This window comes from Candoia aspera, chromosome 12, assembly GCF_035149785.1.
Source record: "Candoia aspera isolate rCanAsp1 chromosome 12, rCanAsp1.hap2, whole genome shotgun sequence".
NCBI lineage: Eukaryota > Metazoa > Chordata > Lepidosauria > Squamata > Boidae > Candoia > Candoia aspera.
This window is the reverse complement of record NC_086164.1, coordinates 10,612,674-10,630,015: the sequence shown is the minus strand read 5'-3', so window position 1 is coordinate 10,630,015 and position 17,342 is coordinate 10,612,674. Positions and strand designations below refer to the sequence as shown.

The window sequence follows — 17,342 nt, the reverse complement described above, 5'->3', positions numbered from 1 at the left end:
AATCTTTGTAATTCCTTTGTTCACAGAAGGCCACCTTAGGGTCAGTGATGGATTGTTTGTCGCTTAAAAAAAAATCATTTCTGATACTAGATTTGTGTCCGAATCTAAAAGTGGCCAATTTGATTAAGTTGAATATAAGGGGATATTGCTGACAAGCGATGAACAAATAGCAAGTGGGTCCATAATGTTAGGGCCTGGATGCTGTTGGTCTCACCTTTTCCTTTAACAAGCTTTATGGCTGAGTGAGAATTTCTACTCCTTAAGATTGGATGGAGAGCTCCTTCTGTTTTCCTACTCTGATTAGCCACATTTGGTTGGCAGAAAAGGCTTTCTCAGTGGTCATGCTTTAAGAGTGAAGCTCTGGGTGTTGGAAGGACTAGATTGGTCAATCTCAAGATTTTTTTAGTAGGCAATTCTTTCCAGTTTTAGAAGATCCTGTCTCCCACCTCTGGCCGCTTTAACCATTTTTACTGGATGTCTTGCAATTGTTCTTTAAAGTGCTTTGAGAATTATCCCCTCCCTCCCTTAACATTTTAAATATTGTATGCATTTTAAATGTCATGAGCTACCCTGAGTGATTCAAGGGTGGGACAGGTATCTTTACATTAAATAAACACATGCCTGAAGGAATGAATGATAGTTGAGCATGATATGTGAACTTAGCTAGCAAGTGTGGTTTGTGCCTTGGCTCCCAGCTTGGTGGATTTTATAAAAAGCATTTAACATAAACTCCATCTGTTGTATTCTGGTTGGATTTGCCATGAATGGCCAGATTTTGAAGGCTCAAGGTGGAGAAACACAGTGTCACTTAGGTACATGTTGAATCCTGTCAATGGTCAAGATGGGGAACCAGAGCTGACTTGAATTGCCTTTGGAAATTACCGTGTTTTCTAAATAAGGCAGCTGTTTCGATTGTAGGCATGTATTTCCACAGTCCAAATAATCATAGTAATTGATTAATTACTAGTAATTACACCCAATAGTCATGGGTTGGCATGACTATTCCAATAGGTGGGAATACATTCTGCACTAGTCTTTATGGGTTTTTGATCACTTGCTCTGCAGGGTACTGGATGGACAGCATATGGAAAGAGCAAACCACGATTGAAGTAATCTTACAAGTGTGGCTTTTTCCCCAGTGAGAAGACTGTGTATTCTTGCCACATGATTGAATCACTGGGCTTTGCCTCCTCCCTTCTCCCTTTGTGTCTCTCAAAATAAGCCTACAGGTCTGATGTAAGCTCAGGCACCTGGTTATGATGAACGTGGACGTTGTCATATTGGGCATGCCAAGATGAAAATGTGGGTGAGGGAGATGGCTGTGGTGGATTACTTCTTCTGGAAGATCTGCGTAGCAGTGAGCAAGATGGGCCTGGGGTTTGATGCTGTGGAAAGGTTTGTGTTGTTCAGTGACAAAGAGTTATGTGGGAGCTTTCTTCATCAGATGAGCAAATGGTTGTGATGAAGGGAAGATGTAATTTTTATGCAGTTTGTTTTATTGCTATTTATAGAGTAGGTGTTTTGCTACCCTTGCATGTTGCTCAGAGAACATGGTTGCGTCATGTATGTATCTTTTGCAGCCAATCTGGAAAGTGGGAGAGGTATCTGGGCAGGACAGCAGCAGAATCGTACATCCCTAGATAGCTCAGCAGGGCAAAACAGTTTTTGATCTCTGCCCCGGACTCCCTTGATGGTGTCAGCCCTTTGAGGCAGGCCACATCAAGAAACAGACACCACAGGATTCCAGGAATGCTACTTTATTGTTGTAGGGTAGATTAGCAGAATCTTGAAAGCCAGTCCAAATACTTTCTAAGGACCACAAGGTAAGGCAGGGCTGCTCTTGAGTCTCTTTCTTGTGATTTCAACTTTCCCAGAGCTGAGCAACTTTTTTTCCTCTCCTACTTCCTTCTATTTTTGTTTTTAATCCATTCAATCATGTCCAATTCTCAGAGACTACCCTGCAGTTTTCTTGGCAAGGTTTTTCAGAAGTGGTTTGCCATTGCCTCCTTCCTAGGGCTGAAAGAAAGTGACTGGCCCAAGGTCACCCAGCTGGCTTTGTGCCTAAGGCAGGACTAGAACTTATGGTCTCCTGGTTTCTAGCCTGGTGCCTTAACCACTACACCAGACTGGCTCTCTTCCTTCTAATAGCCAGAGCTAAATTCTTCTACAGACAGGCAGATATGAGCTATGTTAGGTGAAACATCTTTGCTAGGACTTTTTGAGGGCTGTGTTCAGACCAAGCCATCCTGTGGTTGGCTTGTATGGGATCTAACACAAGGTGTGGTCTATGGTGCAAATCCAGGTAATCATGGCTTATTTAACAAACTATGGATCAAATGACCCAAAGTCTGATCATAGGAGTAGACCATGTTTTCTTGGCAAAGGGCAATACAGCCCAAGAAGTGAGTAGGACCAAGCCAAAAACTAATTCTGATTTATTTTCATTTATTTTTATTTGTAATGGGGGTTGAAGCAGATCTAGAAGACACCATAATGGGAAAGCAATCGGTGCAGATAATGCAAAGCTTGATAAACCAACACACTGAATTGATAGCTACTTTAAACAACATGCTGACTTATGTTTTGACTCAGCCTGTTAGGAGAACCTAGCTATTGTGGCTTTTTCAGAAACCTATCATGAAAATAAACCATGGTTTAATTCAGTGGATGAAATCAGCGCTAAGCTTTGCTTCTCTTCACTGGTGTAGTGGCAGACTTATGACTCCAGTGTATTGGAAGAAAATAATTACAGGACTGGATTTCATTATTGCACTTAAAAGATGCTCCCTTTTTTTGGTGGAAGAACCAGGAAGACGTCTCCTTGGTTCCTTCTAGTTTCAGGGTTGTTTGGATATCATGTGAGCCTTCCACAGCTTTTGCCTCTGGCAGAATTCCTGTGGATGGCTAATGGACCTTTTCTTTTTAATGGACGACCCTATTCTCCCCAGAAGGCAGCAACTAGTTAATAAGTAAATAAATAAAAAAGAGAGAGATTAATCCGTCTAAAAATGTCCCTGCTGGATGCCTGTTTCGGAGGGCTTCTGTTGATATATTTGTGTTTTGTGTTGCTAAGACAACAGCTAAGAGCACTTTGAGAAATTATATATTGGTAAGCTGCATGGGGGCTCAGAGGCTTTTTCCGCTGATGGAGCGACAGTTAAAATGCCTGCCTGTAGAAATCAAACTGCACAGTTTTCTGCAGGCGTGTGTGCGCGCGCGTGCCTGTGAGAATTTTACTTGGTTGTATTTCAGTTTTAAGCAGAGAGAAGCATTCATGCTGTCATTTGCTTATACTAGAGACCTTGGCTACAAAGGTGCAGGCAGTATATTATGAGTTGGGGTGGGGAGGGGGAGGTATCAATAGGACGTTCCTCCTTTTTCATTGGTTCAAGGCTGGTTAACCTACAGTGACATGTGACTTTGGGCCCCTCATAAGAACCCACAAAAGCAATGGTGCCCCAAGGTCTGAACTGTTGGACATGATGACCTGGAGGTGTTCCAAACTCAGTGCCATAAACATACAAGATTAAAAAGGATATTGCACCCAAGGGGACCTGTTCAGTGCAGAAACTGACCAATGACATCTTGAAATTAAAAAGAAGGAGATTCAGACAATATTAAGCCTCACAGGAGGCTTTCAAGCAGGGGCTGGATCGCTACCTGATGGTTTGATGGATTCCTGAAATGATCAGGAGCTTGGACTGGATGACCTCCAAGACCCTTTCCAACTCATACATTTTGTGATGGCCTGATCTTTATTACTATTTTTTTCCAAAATAAAACTACTTCCCTCGTTTTTACCTTGAATGTATACAGCCCTTTAAAAGTGAAATGGGCAAGGCTGTGGTTGGCAGGAGGAACATTCCCAGCCACAGATCAACTTGGCACAGCCTTTGTAGTGGAGAAAAGCAACAGGTGGGGTGCAGGGCCTAAAAAACTTTGCTACTGATAAGCTGGTTTGGGGCCAAGATGACCCCCTTGGCTCTTGAACAGCATGCTTGGAGTTGCGTTCCAAAAGTGGGCATGGCAGGATAAAATGGGACGGGCCAGGACAAAAGCTATCTTTGAATTCAAATGTAATCAGATTAATAATGGAAGACAGTTACCCTGCTCACTCCTCTTGTCTTTTCTCCTTTCACACTGGCATTCAACAGTTGGCAACAACTTTGGGAGTGGGTATGTGGGCTATACCAAGGCAGATGGCCTTCAGACCTCAGTTAGTGGTTGTTTGATGCAAAAGTTCTTCAGTGATTTTATTGGGGGAAGACTGGGGGGGGGTGGCTTTAAAGAGGGACTTTAGTGATGCGGTAAACTCAAAGCTCTGATCTGGGGTAAGCAAAGTAGGTAGGTGGACTCTGATGCAATCTTTGCATACAGGACCATCACCTCTTGTTCAGTAGCACCAGCTCCATCCTTACCTATAAATCCAAATATTTGTAGAAGGCTCTCTGCATATTGGTACTGGACTGAATTTGTCAGTTGTCTGACAGCCCTTTAAAAAACACCGTGCCTTTTGTGATTCCTCCCTTTTTAAAGATTGCTGCAATCTTTCGTTGTTTAATGTTTTCCCCAGAAGTCTTTGGAAACACAGAGATCAGACGGCATCTTTCCAAAGTGCAGAATAGTTGCACTGGAGCTGGCAAAAGCTACTTTATAATCCCTCTGTCTTGCACACACACCCTTCCCCAAATGCTTTAACTTGAAAGGTGTATTGCACGGTTTCCTCCCTACCAGGAAGACTCCCATCTGCTCATCCTTCAGCTTCAGCCATTCATGCAGAGAACTTCCCTATCCCTTCTACCCCGAGTAGGATAAAAAGTGGCGTGTGTGCGCATCTGTGTGAATGTATGTGCAGGCAGCATACAGAGCTGGCACTCAGAGTGCTTTTGCACAGATGGGGAGCAGAACAGCTTGGGCATTAGCAGCTGGCCTGAGGAGATGGGGAGTAGACCAATTTCGCCAGAGCCAGCACAAGATCATCTGAATAGCTCCCAGAAGAGGAACAAATGCACTGAAGCCCTTCTGACAATGTTTTCGTAACTCAGTGGCACACACTAAAGCCACCTGCTTTTCAGACCCATCGCATGGAACTGTTGGTGGGGGAATGTGCCAGGGAAGATTCAAGACTGCAGAACTGAGAATGGGAGAATTAAGCCAGTCACAGGGATGACAATATGCCGGATCCTAAACCAAAATGCCCTGCCAATTTGTCACTTTGTTTCTGCCTTCCGCATTAATCTATTCTTTTTTGGTGGCAGCGCCAGTACTTTAGAACAGCTTCCTGATGGAGATCAGGCTGGCCCCCTCTTTGTCAGCTTTCCAGAAACTCAAATTGTTTTGGACAACTTTTGCTTGAATCTGTGCATGATGCCATCTTGCTTTCTGTTTCCCATTCCATTCTTTGTAGAGAACCACAGAGATGACATTACACGGAGATGGTTAGCAAGACAGGAACTAAGCCCAGGAAGGGAAGAATGTGTTAGAAAGAAACTCAAGTTGCCCCACCTTGACTTTCTTTGGTATCCGAAGACGGGAAGGGCAAATGGTCCCAAGCTTTCAAGCTTCTGTTATCAAGACCCATTTCGTAAAGTTCCAGTATTTCATGTAGATTCCATTTCCTGACTTGGTCTCCTTGAAAGGCTGACATGTTTCTTTGTGGAGGCAGATGTGGTTATCATTGTTACAACTGCTTTGCAATGGTATGTGAGAAAGACCTTGGAAGACTGGGCAAAAAAAACACTGCCTAGGGAATGGTCAGATAAGAGAGGGCATAGCCTGCAGCTGGATAGTGGGTGGGGCAAGAGGCTCAGAAGGGACCCTCCCTATTTTCTTGGTCTGTAAAGTAGAATTAGCTCATCTGGTCTACCTAGTAAGGATGACATGTTTTGATTGGTTTTAACCTCACTGTGGATGCTTTAATTTATGCTTATATAACCCGAAAGCCACCAAGAGTCATTGGATTGCAGTGGGGTAGAAGCTAAATAAATAAATAAATAAATATTTTTGGCATGAAGCACAGCACAAACAGTGATTTAATTTGCTCTAACTGCAAGCATGTGGTTGTCTTCCTGTTTTGAACCTTGATGCTCCTTAATTTCACTGCTGGTAGACAAGGAGCATTTGTGGGAAAAGGGTTGATCTTTTCTCTCTCTCTTGTTCTCCTTTGTGTGGAGACACATTCGCCTGTGGGATTCCCTGTCTGAAGTCTTGGAATGATGCAGCTCACAGCTTCACTATCTTGGCAACAGCAAAAGCTTAAAAGATTGGTGAAGATGAGGCTAGACGACCATTTGCTTTCTCAGTTGAAGAGAGCAAAAGACAGTGATGCAGATCTTAGATGATTTGCAAGCTGAAGGATTCCAGCTCTCAGCTGTTCTGCAAATTAGTTAAATGAAGAATGATTAGATCAGTTTTCCCCAACTGGTTCTTGGGAATTCTGGGACCTGTAGTCTTAAATACATCTGAGAACATTAGATGGGAGAGCTGGCTTAGGGGAAACATTGGGAGTATGTTTACAAATGGCAGAACTGGGGTCTCTAAATAGCAGAGCATGTGTTTAAGCAGCCTACCCCAGGTGGCATCCTCCGGCGGCACTGAGATAGCAGCTCCCCAGATGATCAGCTTGCATGGCTGGGAATCCTGGAAGCTGCAGTTCCAACATCTTTGGAAATGGCAGAGTGTGGGAGAAGGCTTGCTTAGAGATTCACCTTTTTTCTTTTTATCCTAAGACTTTGCCTGGCTTCCATGGCTGCTAGGGATCTGCCTGAGTCTTCAAATTCAGAGGCCGAAGAATGACCAGACTCACTCTCAACTTGCTCCACTGGAATTAACTGAAGTTTGGATATTGGTGAAAGAAGCATTTAAGGAGACACAGGAGCAGGCTGAACCAGCTGGCACAGAGGCCGAGGTGTGCAAGGTCCTGAGCCCTTCGACATGCTGCAGATGACAGAGAGAGGACCAGAAAAGCCAACCTGTCTATTTGGAAGTGTGATTCAGCAAATTAGTTAAGCTGGTAGTCAGGGCTGTAGAAAAGCAGCTTGATTGACTCTTTATCGCAAAAAAACTTTTAATTTCCTACCTATGGTTCTACTTGTTTGCTGTTGTTGCATTATCTGGAACCTTGGACTGGAAATGGACTGTTCTTGGATCTTCCTGGACATATTTGTGTCTCTGAACTCTTTTGCCAAAAGTCAGCTCTGCTGCTTGTTTGCTACACAGAAAATGTGGAGGTTGCTGGGTGTTTTGTGTTACTTTGATTAAAGATTTACGACTGCCACAAATACCTTGAATTTGTATCAGAAGCTGGCAGCACAGAAGAAGGGTGCCCTTTCATATGAATTGTTTTAGGAGATAACAGGAGTTCAAATCTGCAGGATCCAGCAGTGTAGGCCAAAACTGGGGGCATAATATTTCCTACCAGATACCTCTGAATAGTTCACAGGTAGGATGTGGAGATGACCTGGCAACGATGGCTGCACAATTAGTAATCATTGGTAGATTTTTCCTCATGAAATTGGCCACTTTTTTGAATCCATCTAAAGGTGGATTTTTGCAGCTGATATATGAAAAGCATGTGTAAGTCAGCCTTTCCAGGTAGACCAGACAGGAAACATGACCAGATGAGCTAATTCTACTTTATTGTAAAGCTACACTAACAGAATCTTGCAAGTCTGAAAGTACAATTCTCCCGTCTTCTTTACAGCCCAAGAATCTAGGGAGGGTCCCTTCTGAGCCTCTTGCGCCACTCACTATCCAGCTGCAGGCTATGCCGTCTCTTATCTGATCATTCCCTAGGCAGCATTTCTTGGCCCAGTCTCCCAAGGTCTTTCCCACATACCATTACAGGGGCTTTCATGGCTGTGCATTTGGTAAGAAGAATGAGAAGGAAGCCCTTTCTGGAGGTTGGTATACACCTATCAAGGTCCTCCAAACAGTAGGGAATTCCCAATCAACCTAAATCTTTCCTCATGTGAAGTAGCCCTATGTGTAGGAGTTAGGTCGGAGTTTCTCTGGGTAGAGATGTCAGTGATGTCAACACAACCAGTAATGGTACGGCTTCAAAGCCAAGAAGTGCAGAACAAAAAGTCAAATGATGGGAGTGGTGGGAGAAAGAAGCACTGGAATTGAACTACAGTGCTGCGATGAAATGTCAGTTTGACTGAGAGGAGGAAGGGAATGGCAAGCCACTACAGGAAAAAAGCTTTGAGTCTTGAGAAAATACTGTAAGAAAGAAACTCAAAAGGTTTGTGTTAGGTATAAGTTGAAGTAGAATGGAGTTGTGATGGACTTTCAAGATTCTGTTATAGTACTCTGATTGCCTTAAGGTACTTTTCAAGACTCCTAGTGACTCCTATTCCTGACTTTGCCTACCTTGAAGGGCTGACAAATGTGCATACAAGGGAATAGCTTCATCCTTACTAGGTGACCAGACAGGAAACACAACCAAATGAGCTAATTCTACTTTATTGTAAAGCTGCATTAACAGAAACTTGCAAGTCTGAAAGTACAATTCTCCTATCTCTTTTACAGCCCAAGAAACTAGGGAGGGTCCCTTCTGAGCCTCTTTTCCCATCCACTATCCAGCTGTGGACTATGCCCTCTCTTACCTGATTGTAAGGCAATCAACTGTTTTAAGTGGACCCATCCTGGACTGGAACAAAATTGTCCTAGTTGCGACATGTCTTTTGTCTGGGAGTGTGTAGTTGAATTTGAGCTTGAGACTAATGTCAAACTGGGCTGAGCTGAGATTCTGGCCATTACTACTGAGTTCTCGTTAGTGAGTCTGATACTATGCCTGTAAATTGGTATGCATGCAAGGACCTTTCTTTTGCTTGCTGAACATCAGTCAGCATGGTTCCTGTGCATGTTGGCACTAATCCATGTACTGGCTATGCCGTGTGAACAGACATAAGCCTATACTTCTCTTAACTCTTAAAAGGAATTCAGTGGAATACTCTCAGCTTGGCTAATGCTACATTTTGTGGCAGTGAATTTTGCAAGTTCATATACTTAACCCTTCATTTCTTTTGCGGTCCTTTCCTCAGCCTCTTTTCCATGCTTAATAGCAATATGACTCGAGACCAAGGGGGAGCAATGCTGAGTGTTTGCAAAGAAAAACCAGAGGAGGAAGGCAGGGTTAAGCACCCTCTTTAACCCGCATCTCCTCTCAGCTTTGCACCCTGTCAGCAGACTTGGGGCCAGCATCTGATGTCCTTGCTTGCTCCCTCATTCTTGTGTTAGCACAGCTGTAGCCATGACAGTGTCTTAGAAAGATGGGCTGCGCTGCCAAAAATCCAGTTTCATAAAGTGGAGGCTCTATAATTTTAGGAAAGAAAGAAAGGAAGGAAGAGTATTTTCCTGCTGAGACTCTGAGTGCATTGATTATCAAAACCATCCTGCAAGAACAAGAAGGCAGGCATGCCAGAGGTTGAAGGTTTTTTGCACAAAATCTGCAGCTTGACTATTCAGCAGCAATTACAATGCGAGAGCAATAACTGAGCTGTGTTGGTGAGGCCAACTCCCCCTAGTTCTCCTCCAGATAACGTGTTTCTCCCTGGGAAGTGCCTGTTTTTCTTATATTAGTAATGTGCTTGTATTTTCTGAAAAAGGTTACTGTTAGCCAGGACTGCTTTAAGTGTTAATATCTTGGAAACAAAGCATAGCCTGTACATTTCCAATCTTGCATGTCCTGCTTGTGATTATTCTGGGAGGAGTTGCAGCCCTTTTTCTTTCATTTATTGCATCATTAAAGATGCATGGTCTTACAGGTAGTCCTCACTTACTGTAACAACCATAATTGGGAGTGGAATTTCAGTCGTTAAGCAATGCGATCGCTAAGTGAATCCGACCTGATTTTATGACCATTTTTGCAGCAGTCGTTAGGTGAATCACATGGTAGTTAAGCAAACCACGTGGTTGTTAAGCAAATCATGTGGTTTCCCATTGATTTTGCTTGCTAGAAGCTGGCTGGGAAGGTTGAAAATGGCAATCACATGACCGCGAGAAGCTGTGATGGTTGTAAATGTGAACTGGTTGTCAAGCACCTGGATTGCAATCACATGATCATGGGGACGCTGCAATGGTTGTAAGTGTGAGGAATGGTTGTAACTCAGGTTTTAGTGCTGTTGTAAGTCTGAACCATCGCTAAATGAATGGTCGTTAAGCAGGGACTACCTGTATTTGTGTGTGTGTGGGTAGGGATTTGGAATTGCCCTGGAACAAGACTGAAAAGTTACCCAATGGGTCCACTGCCCCAGCAAAAGTAAACATTGGGCCTCAGGTGAGGAGACTCTGTAGTTGTGTTCTTGGCCTGTTCAGATAGGATGCAACATGAGTAATAATACAAATTCTGACTGGGGAGCAGGTTGTTTCTGTTGGTTCTTTGTTGGAATTCTGCTGGAATTCCTCAATAGCTGCCTCCCCCTTCTATCAGGTACTTGTCCTTAAGATGCCAAAGATAGGCTTGAAAGTATGTGAGTGGTGCCTGAATTCATGGACAAAATGAATGGCAGGTGGGTGGGGTGGTTGTTTAGAACTACAAATTATTTCTCTCCACTTCCCCATCAAGAAATCCTGCTTTTCTAGCCCCAGCCTGCTTCCGTGTTCCATCTTCCAGGTTTTTGCCAATTCCTGTCCCGGAGACCTTCTTTAGCCTGTAATGTTTGTATGAATTTGTCTTCAGATCTCTTTATCTCTTAGCCTTTTCTCAGTCCTCTGCTTTGATTCATTTTTTCCTCAGCTCCCTTATCTGCTGCTGCTTTGTTCCTGTCCACTCCAGCCTGGGTATATCTTTCCCTTCTATAAGCTGATCTGTTTCTGTCTTTTTTATGTTGCTGATACCTCCCCCTGAGAAATTTAAATGTTTGTGAACATTCTGTGACATCATAGTGGCTCAAAGAACAGTTGGGAGCCTGGTTTTAGCTTATTATGTATAAAGATAAAAGGAGTTGGGATCTTTTTCTTCCAGAACCTGATATGTGGGATTTAATAGGGCTGGTTTGTTTGTTTTTTTTTAGGTGAAAGGGAGAGAAAACAGTTCTTATTGCTAAGAGAACTACAGATTCTGAGGCCAAACAGCTGTCACATCTTCTTAGCCAACACATACTGTTCCTTGCTGGATATTCCTTCATGTCCAGCTCTATTTTGAATGAGCCAAGCAATGCAGAATGCCTTCCTATGTCCTCTTGGGAACCATTTCCAGAGCCTAATAGACTGCGACTCTGAAGTTGCATTTCCTACCTGTTCTTACCAGAAGCCCAAACAATGGGATTTTGTAAAGAGGGGGAAAAACAAACCACATAGCAATCGATCAATAATATTTATATGGTCAATGACCAGCAAAATTTAAAAGGAGAAAAACAAAATAAAACAAAGAAATACATAATATACTACCAACTAATAAAATATATCACATAATAATATAGCATTCACTCTGCTATTACTGTATTAATACATTTGTTACCTAGGTAGTGTGAGGCTAAAACATTAGTAAGTATAAAATAAAAATAAATATATATATCCCCTAACAACTTATTAAGATATTTCAATTTAAACATAATTTTTAAAACAAGGCTTCTCGGCCTTTTGGCTAAGATCAAGTGTAGTATCAAACCACACAGTTAAATAATGATGGTACCATGAGCAGAAAAGCCACAATCTTTTTAGAATGACCATAAACCATATTACATGTGCAGAAAGAAGAACCTTCTAAAATCAAGAATTGAGTTTTCCCATTTCATTCCTGTAATAGGGGAAACAGGGCATCTTCAGAAGTGTGTCATTTTGTTTTGTGGTTTTGACTGGTATCCCCAAGTCAATGTAGGATACAACAAGAGATGTGGTCATTGCTAAGAAGCAATGAGAACATGGTGTGTGTATACATGTGCATGTATAAATAAAGATGGAAGTAAATTGGAAAAAAATCCATCGGGGAATTTTCCATCAGATTTCAGTTGTAGGGGGAGCTTTCCATTAAAATGACCTTCCCCACTTTGGTGAAATGCAACATATTCAGTAGGTGTGAGTTATAGATGCTGTTCTGAACTGACTTCTGTTTGTGCATAATATTTGCCAGAGCTAATTTTTACAATCTGTTGTGATCAAGTATTTCCCCTCTTTTGAAGATGCGTAATTAACCTTTTGACTATACGGAGCCTCAATGGATTCATAAGTACTTGTGCCCAGCAAGTGCTTAGCAATGCTCTCTGCTGTTATGTAGGACTTCTAGTGTTCTCCCTTCTAAAGGACTGCATGGACCATCATCTGTTTGCCTCTTTTTAATTTTTTTAAATTTTTATTAATTAGTAATTGAGATATAATTAAGACACATAATGTAGCATATAAGACCGACAGAATACAAATCTAAGAAAGAAACAGGAAAAGCTAAACTGGTGCAGGAGAAACGAGATTCGTTTCCAGCTGGAAGCCGCTGTTGCACTATTTGCTTGTAACACAAAAGAATGAAGTCTTGATTCTAGGTTTTGATGATTGAATGGTTTGATTTTAGAGATACAATGTTATTTAATAGTAAGAGATTAACTTTTAAGTATTTTTATACCTGTGCTGGAAAAGGTCAGAAACCACTGGTCTGATATGCTTTTTTTTTTTTTTTTTTGCTTAATCTGTTTGCCTCTTAAAGGCTCACCACTTGCCCTACGGTAATACATATTTCCCCACACGAATTAATGTAGAAAAGAAGATGGTTAGAAAACTTGATTCAAATACATCTTGGCCAGACTTAAATGTAGGCCTGGCATCTTGTTACTTTAAATCAAGAAGGGAAATCTGTGGCCCTTGAACTGAGTTCCAAAGTCCTATTCAAACAACCAAATTGGAATTCTGTCAAGAATGATCTTTCACTTCTTTATCAACTTTATTGCATAGGAAAGATGAGGGAGAAAGAAGAAACTGGGTTTCACCCTTTTGGCCTTCCAGAAGGCTGTGAAGATCTGACTCTTCCCTCGATTACTGGGTTAGGATGGGGGTTGAGCCAAGAGGTGGACAGTTGGTTGGTCTGGTGCCTGGTAGAAAGGGTTGTTCTGTTTCTATGGTTTTTGTGAGCCAGCTAGGATCGCTATGCCAGATGGTGGCCATATCAGTTTTTTAAATAAATAAGGAGCAAGAGAAGGGAAAAATGGCCAAATGAAAGAGAATGTGTGGCTCCACCTACTTTTGGCTGGGACTCCACCCATTACTGGCTTTGGCCCCACCTACCAATTCATGTTCCAGACGAATATGGCTATTGACCAAGGGGACAAATGCCTGTCCCTGTTTCAAAAGGGCAAAGCCTTCATTGAGAGTTGTAGTTTTTCTCCATCCCTGCATGAATGCCAGGAGGGAAGCAAACAAACAAACAAACAAACAAAAAAAAACTGGTTGATTTCTTTGTGTAATGTATTTATCTCCCACTTCAATTGCAGGAGCTGAAAACAACGATCAGTGAGACAGATTAGCCTGAGAGATACAAATTGTAAACTTTGGCAATTTCCCCCCTCCAAAAAAAAATAGTTGTAGGAGTTAGGGTGTTCCACTTAGCTTAGATTTATGTTTCCCTCTTCTCATTTTCTCCCTTGGAGATAGCTGCCACATCTGCAGTCCCTTGGTTAGGGCTGTAATGAATCCCACCCAATGTGAGCATGGGGACCATGAAGATCTCCCAGTTCTTGATGTCCTTCCTTCCCCCTCTGTCTTTTAAACTGCAAGAAGAGCATACACGACAAACAACTTGCTTCTCTTCAGTCTAATGCATCATTTCTCAACTCTAGTGACCTCCAGATAAGGTAGGACTGCAACTATAGAGTACCCAGCCAGACTGAATCACAGTCAGCCCTAACACTTGTGATGTGAATTTGGGCTGCTGGTCTAATCAATCTTGTGGAGTTGTCCTGGAAGAAAAGCCAGGCAGAAACGCAAGCTGTAGATGAGCAGGGAAATCAGCCAGCCGGTGGAACTTGCTACCAGGAGAGTGGCTTAATTATTTATTTGAAACAGTTTTACATCTTCCGTGAGCCAAGAAGTCTCACAAAAGTCATTTGCCAAAGGTCAGGCTTACAGTCTTACAAAGTTGCCTATGAGAAAAAAAAGAAAGGGGAGAGGAGAGGAAAAGAAAGCAAGTGTAGGCACTCCGGGAAATAAAGCCAGACTGCTCACTTGAGGGAATGATATTAAAGGCAAAACTGAAATACTTCGGCCACATAATGAGAAGACAGGACACCCTGGAGAAGATGCTGATGCTGGGGAGAGTGGAGGGCAAAAGGAAGAGGGGCCGACCAAAGGCAAGATGGATGGATGATATTCTAGAGGTGACGGACGCGTCCCTGGGGGAGCTGGGGGTGTTGATGACCGACAGGAAGCTCTGGTGTGGGCTGGTCCATGAAGTCCCCTGTTGTGGGGAGATGGGCGGTGATATAAATTTAAATAATAAAATAAAGTCACAAAGAGTTGGAAGCAGCTGAACGAATAAACAACAACAAGAAAAGGCACTTTTCTCTACATTGCAGCTCTTAAAAAGGGAGAAAAAGATCGTATGATGGAGTGGTTGCCATTAGTTGTCCAGGGAAGAGGGAAGTAGGGGTGGCAGCATACTCTACCCACCCCACAGCATTACAAATGAGTTGGTCTGAACTTTTGCAGTTACATGCAGCAAATGACTTCACGTGGGGTTCTCCATGCTTTCACCCTGGTTCTGTTGCACTGAAATTACTGCATTGGAGGTGACCCATGGCTGAGCTCTGATTAAGCACCCTTTTGTCCCAACCGGCTTAGCTATTCCAAATTGCCAACGAACGATGTGTGTAACCCTCTCTGTTTTCTTCCGTTCCTTTCAGACTGAAAACTACTCATTTGATTCCAACTATGTGAACAGCAGAGCTCATTTAATCAAAAGGTAGGTGTGGCACTGGGTGCATTTTCTGGGAAGACCTCAGCTTCGCACCAAGTCCAAATTGTTTTATTCTTTCCCATTGGCTTACAATTTTCCATGTAGTTATTGTATGCAAAATCGGGTGGTGGTGGTGGTAGAGGGGAACCACACCGACCAGTAGATGCATCTTAGTAAAATCCCACTGCTTTTGGCTTTTAAAGGCTTTTTTAATAAACCAAACTAAACCAAAACTCACTCTGAACAGTACTTCATTCATACACAGGAGTGGTGTAGAGTTAGACAAAATCCTGTTACCCTGACAACTTAAAAAAATTTAAATGGTTTATTTCTCTGCACAAAAAATAAGGTAGATGGGGCTGGAGAATGTTCTCTGCTGTGGAGGGAGAGGGAGAGGGACGGGGAGGGGGAGGGGGAGAGAGAGACCAAAAAAAGGAATTCGCACCCATTTTTTTTCTTTTTTGAAGAAGTGTTTGAATGGCAAGGAAAAACAACATTTGTATTACTGCATGTTCCCATCTACTATTCCTCTATAGCTCAGCCATTCCCTCCTCCTTCAAAGGGATTTGTTTACTGCCCAGCTTCTTTCAAGCATAAACTAGAAAATGAATGTGGTCCCTTGGGAATACGTTGATAATAATAATAATTACTAACATCTCAGTAGTAATTATCTCTAACATTGGAACTAGAATTCATTCTAATTCTTTTTTCTTTTATCCATCCTGTATCTCCACTTTCAAAATCATTAAATAAAGTTCTGAAATAGGATTCAGTTGCCAGGGACTTGGTGTCTGCTTCTTCAGCAATCCAAATGATTTGAAAGGGCTGGATGTCTTGTGACCCTACAGCATCCTTTCTCAACCTTTTAACCCTGGAGGAACCCTTGAAATATTTTTCAGGCCTCTGGGAACCCCTGCACATTCAGACTCCAATATAGGCCAGAAGATACGAAATGATTATATTTGTTTCATGGGTAGGCCTGTATACATGCATTAACAGTGATCCTGAACTCATAATAAAGAATGAAACTTACCTCTTTCATGTGAAGTTGCCTGAATTTGAAACATTTTTTAAAATAAATTGTGATCTCCCAGGGAACTCCTAGTGACCTCTCGCGGAACCCTGGGGTTCCATGGAACCCTGGTTGAGAAACTCTGCCCTACAGAAATGATTGAACTCCTACTACAATCTGCCTTAGCACCATGGCCATGAATGATGCGGCTTACAGTCCAGCATCAGGAAGGCCATGGATTCCAAATGTCCTAGTCTAAAATTGGTGGTGGTGTAAAGGGGTTCTCAGGGGTGTTTGCTTAATCAGACCGAAGCCAAGTTTCTAAGTCCTGAAAGAGATCTCATGTTCTAGCTGTTTGATGGGGTGAGCAAAGGCTGTTTCGTGCAACCAAGTAAATTAATGGCCCATGTGCTCAGAGAGCATCAGAAGTGTAAGAAGCTTGCAGTTTGAAGTTTTCTTCCTCCTCGACTTTTTAATGCCTTCTAAGCATGGATTTATTTAAATAAATTACATTTTACTTAATTCTAATCTGGCTTTCTGGGCCGAATCATAATCATTCCATCAACTGATAATTTTTCTGAAGACACTTTGAGGTGATAGCCTGCTGCTTGCTTCAATTCCAGACTGGAGGTAGCAAATGGATTTCTTTCTGAGACCCCAAGGCACTACCCAGATCACTTTCATCGTATTTTTATTTTATCCCATCTTTCTTTTACCGAATTCAGTTTGCCAACATGGATTTACCATTCTCATGTTATGCTTAAATTTGCTTATAATAACCCATTGAAGTAGGTGACTTTGAGAGAGCGAGAGAGAGGGAATGGCAAAATATTCATCACTGAGTGAGAATGTCAACATAAATCTTCCCAGTTTTTATCTTTGCAGCAGCAGACTATTCACAGTTTTCAGCTGTGACATACTCTGGAATTTGTCTCAATTTAATCTTGGTTGTCACAGGAAATCTTCCATTTAATTCACACAGTAGGTGTCTGCTCTAACCCATATGCCCATGCACAAAAAGGGAATAACCATTGATGTGCCATGATTTTGTTTGCATGGTTGAATTACACACTGCTTATATTCTTGTCCCATCTGGTAAAATGGGTTAGATTACAACTCCCATAATTCCTAAGCAGGCTACCCAACATTGCCCATTCTGACTGGGAATTATGGGAGTTGTAAGTCAACACATCTTGGGAGAACCAGGATAGGGGGGTGGCTGAACTGTATGATATTCATCAGATTTTGATCCATCAGGGAGTGACTTAGTGCATCTTGTGGTGGTGGTGGTTGGGGTCTGGAGCATCTTTATTTTTAGGAAGAAGGAAACTGGATACAATGAGGTGAAACAGGGATACAAATAATTAGGAATGTTGCAGAGGTGAATCCTGCTTTTGCTTAGCTTTTTTTACTTCCAAAGTATAGCTATTGGACCTTCCTGCTCACTTACTT

At 42.3% G+C, this 17,342-nt stretch overlaps 1 protein-coding gene across 1 annotated transcript in view; it reads left to right on the top strand.

The window, feature by feature from the left end:
• PCDH19 (protocadherin 19) overlaps positions 1-17,342 on the top strand; it is a 112,103-nt gene that overhangs the window by 48,710 nt on the left and 46,051 nt on the right. The window contains exon 3 of the mRNA XM_063313757.1: positions 14,826-14,884. Coding sequence (XP_063169827.1) covers positions 14,826-14,884 — 59 coding nt within the window. The remainder of the gene's footprint in view (positions 1-14,825; positions 14,885-17,342) is intronic.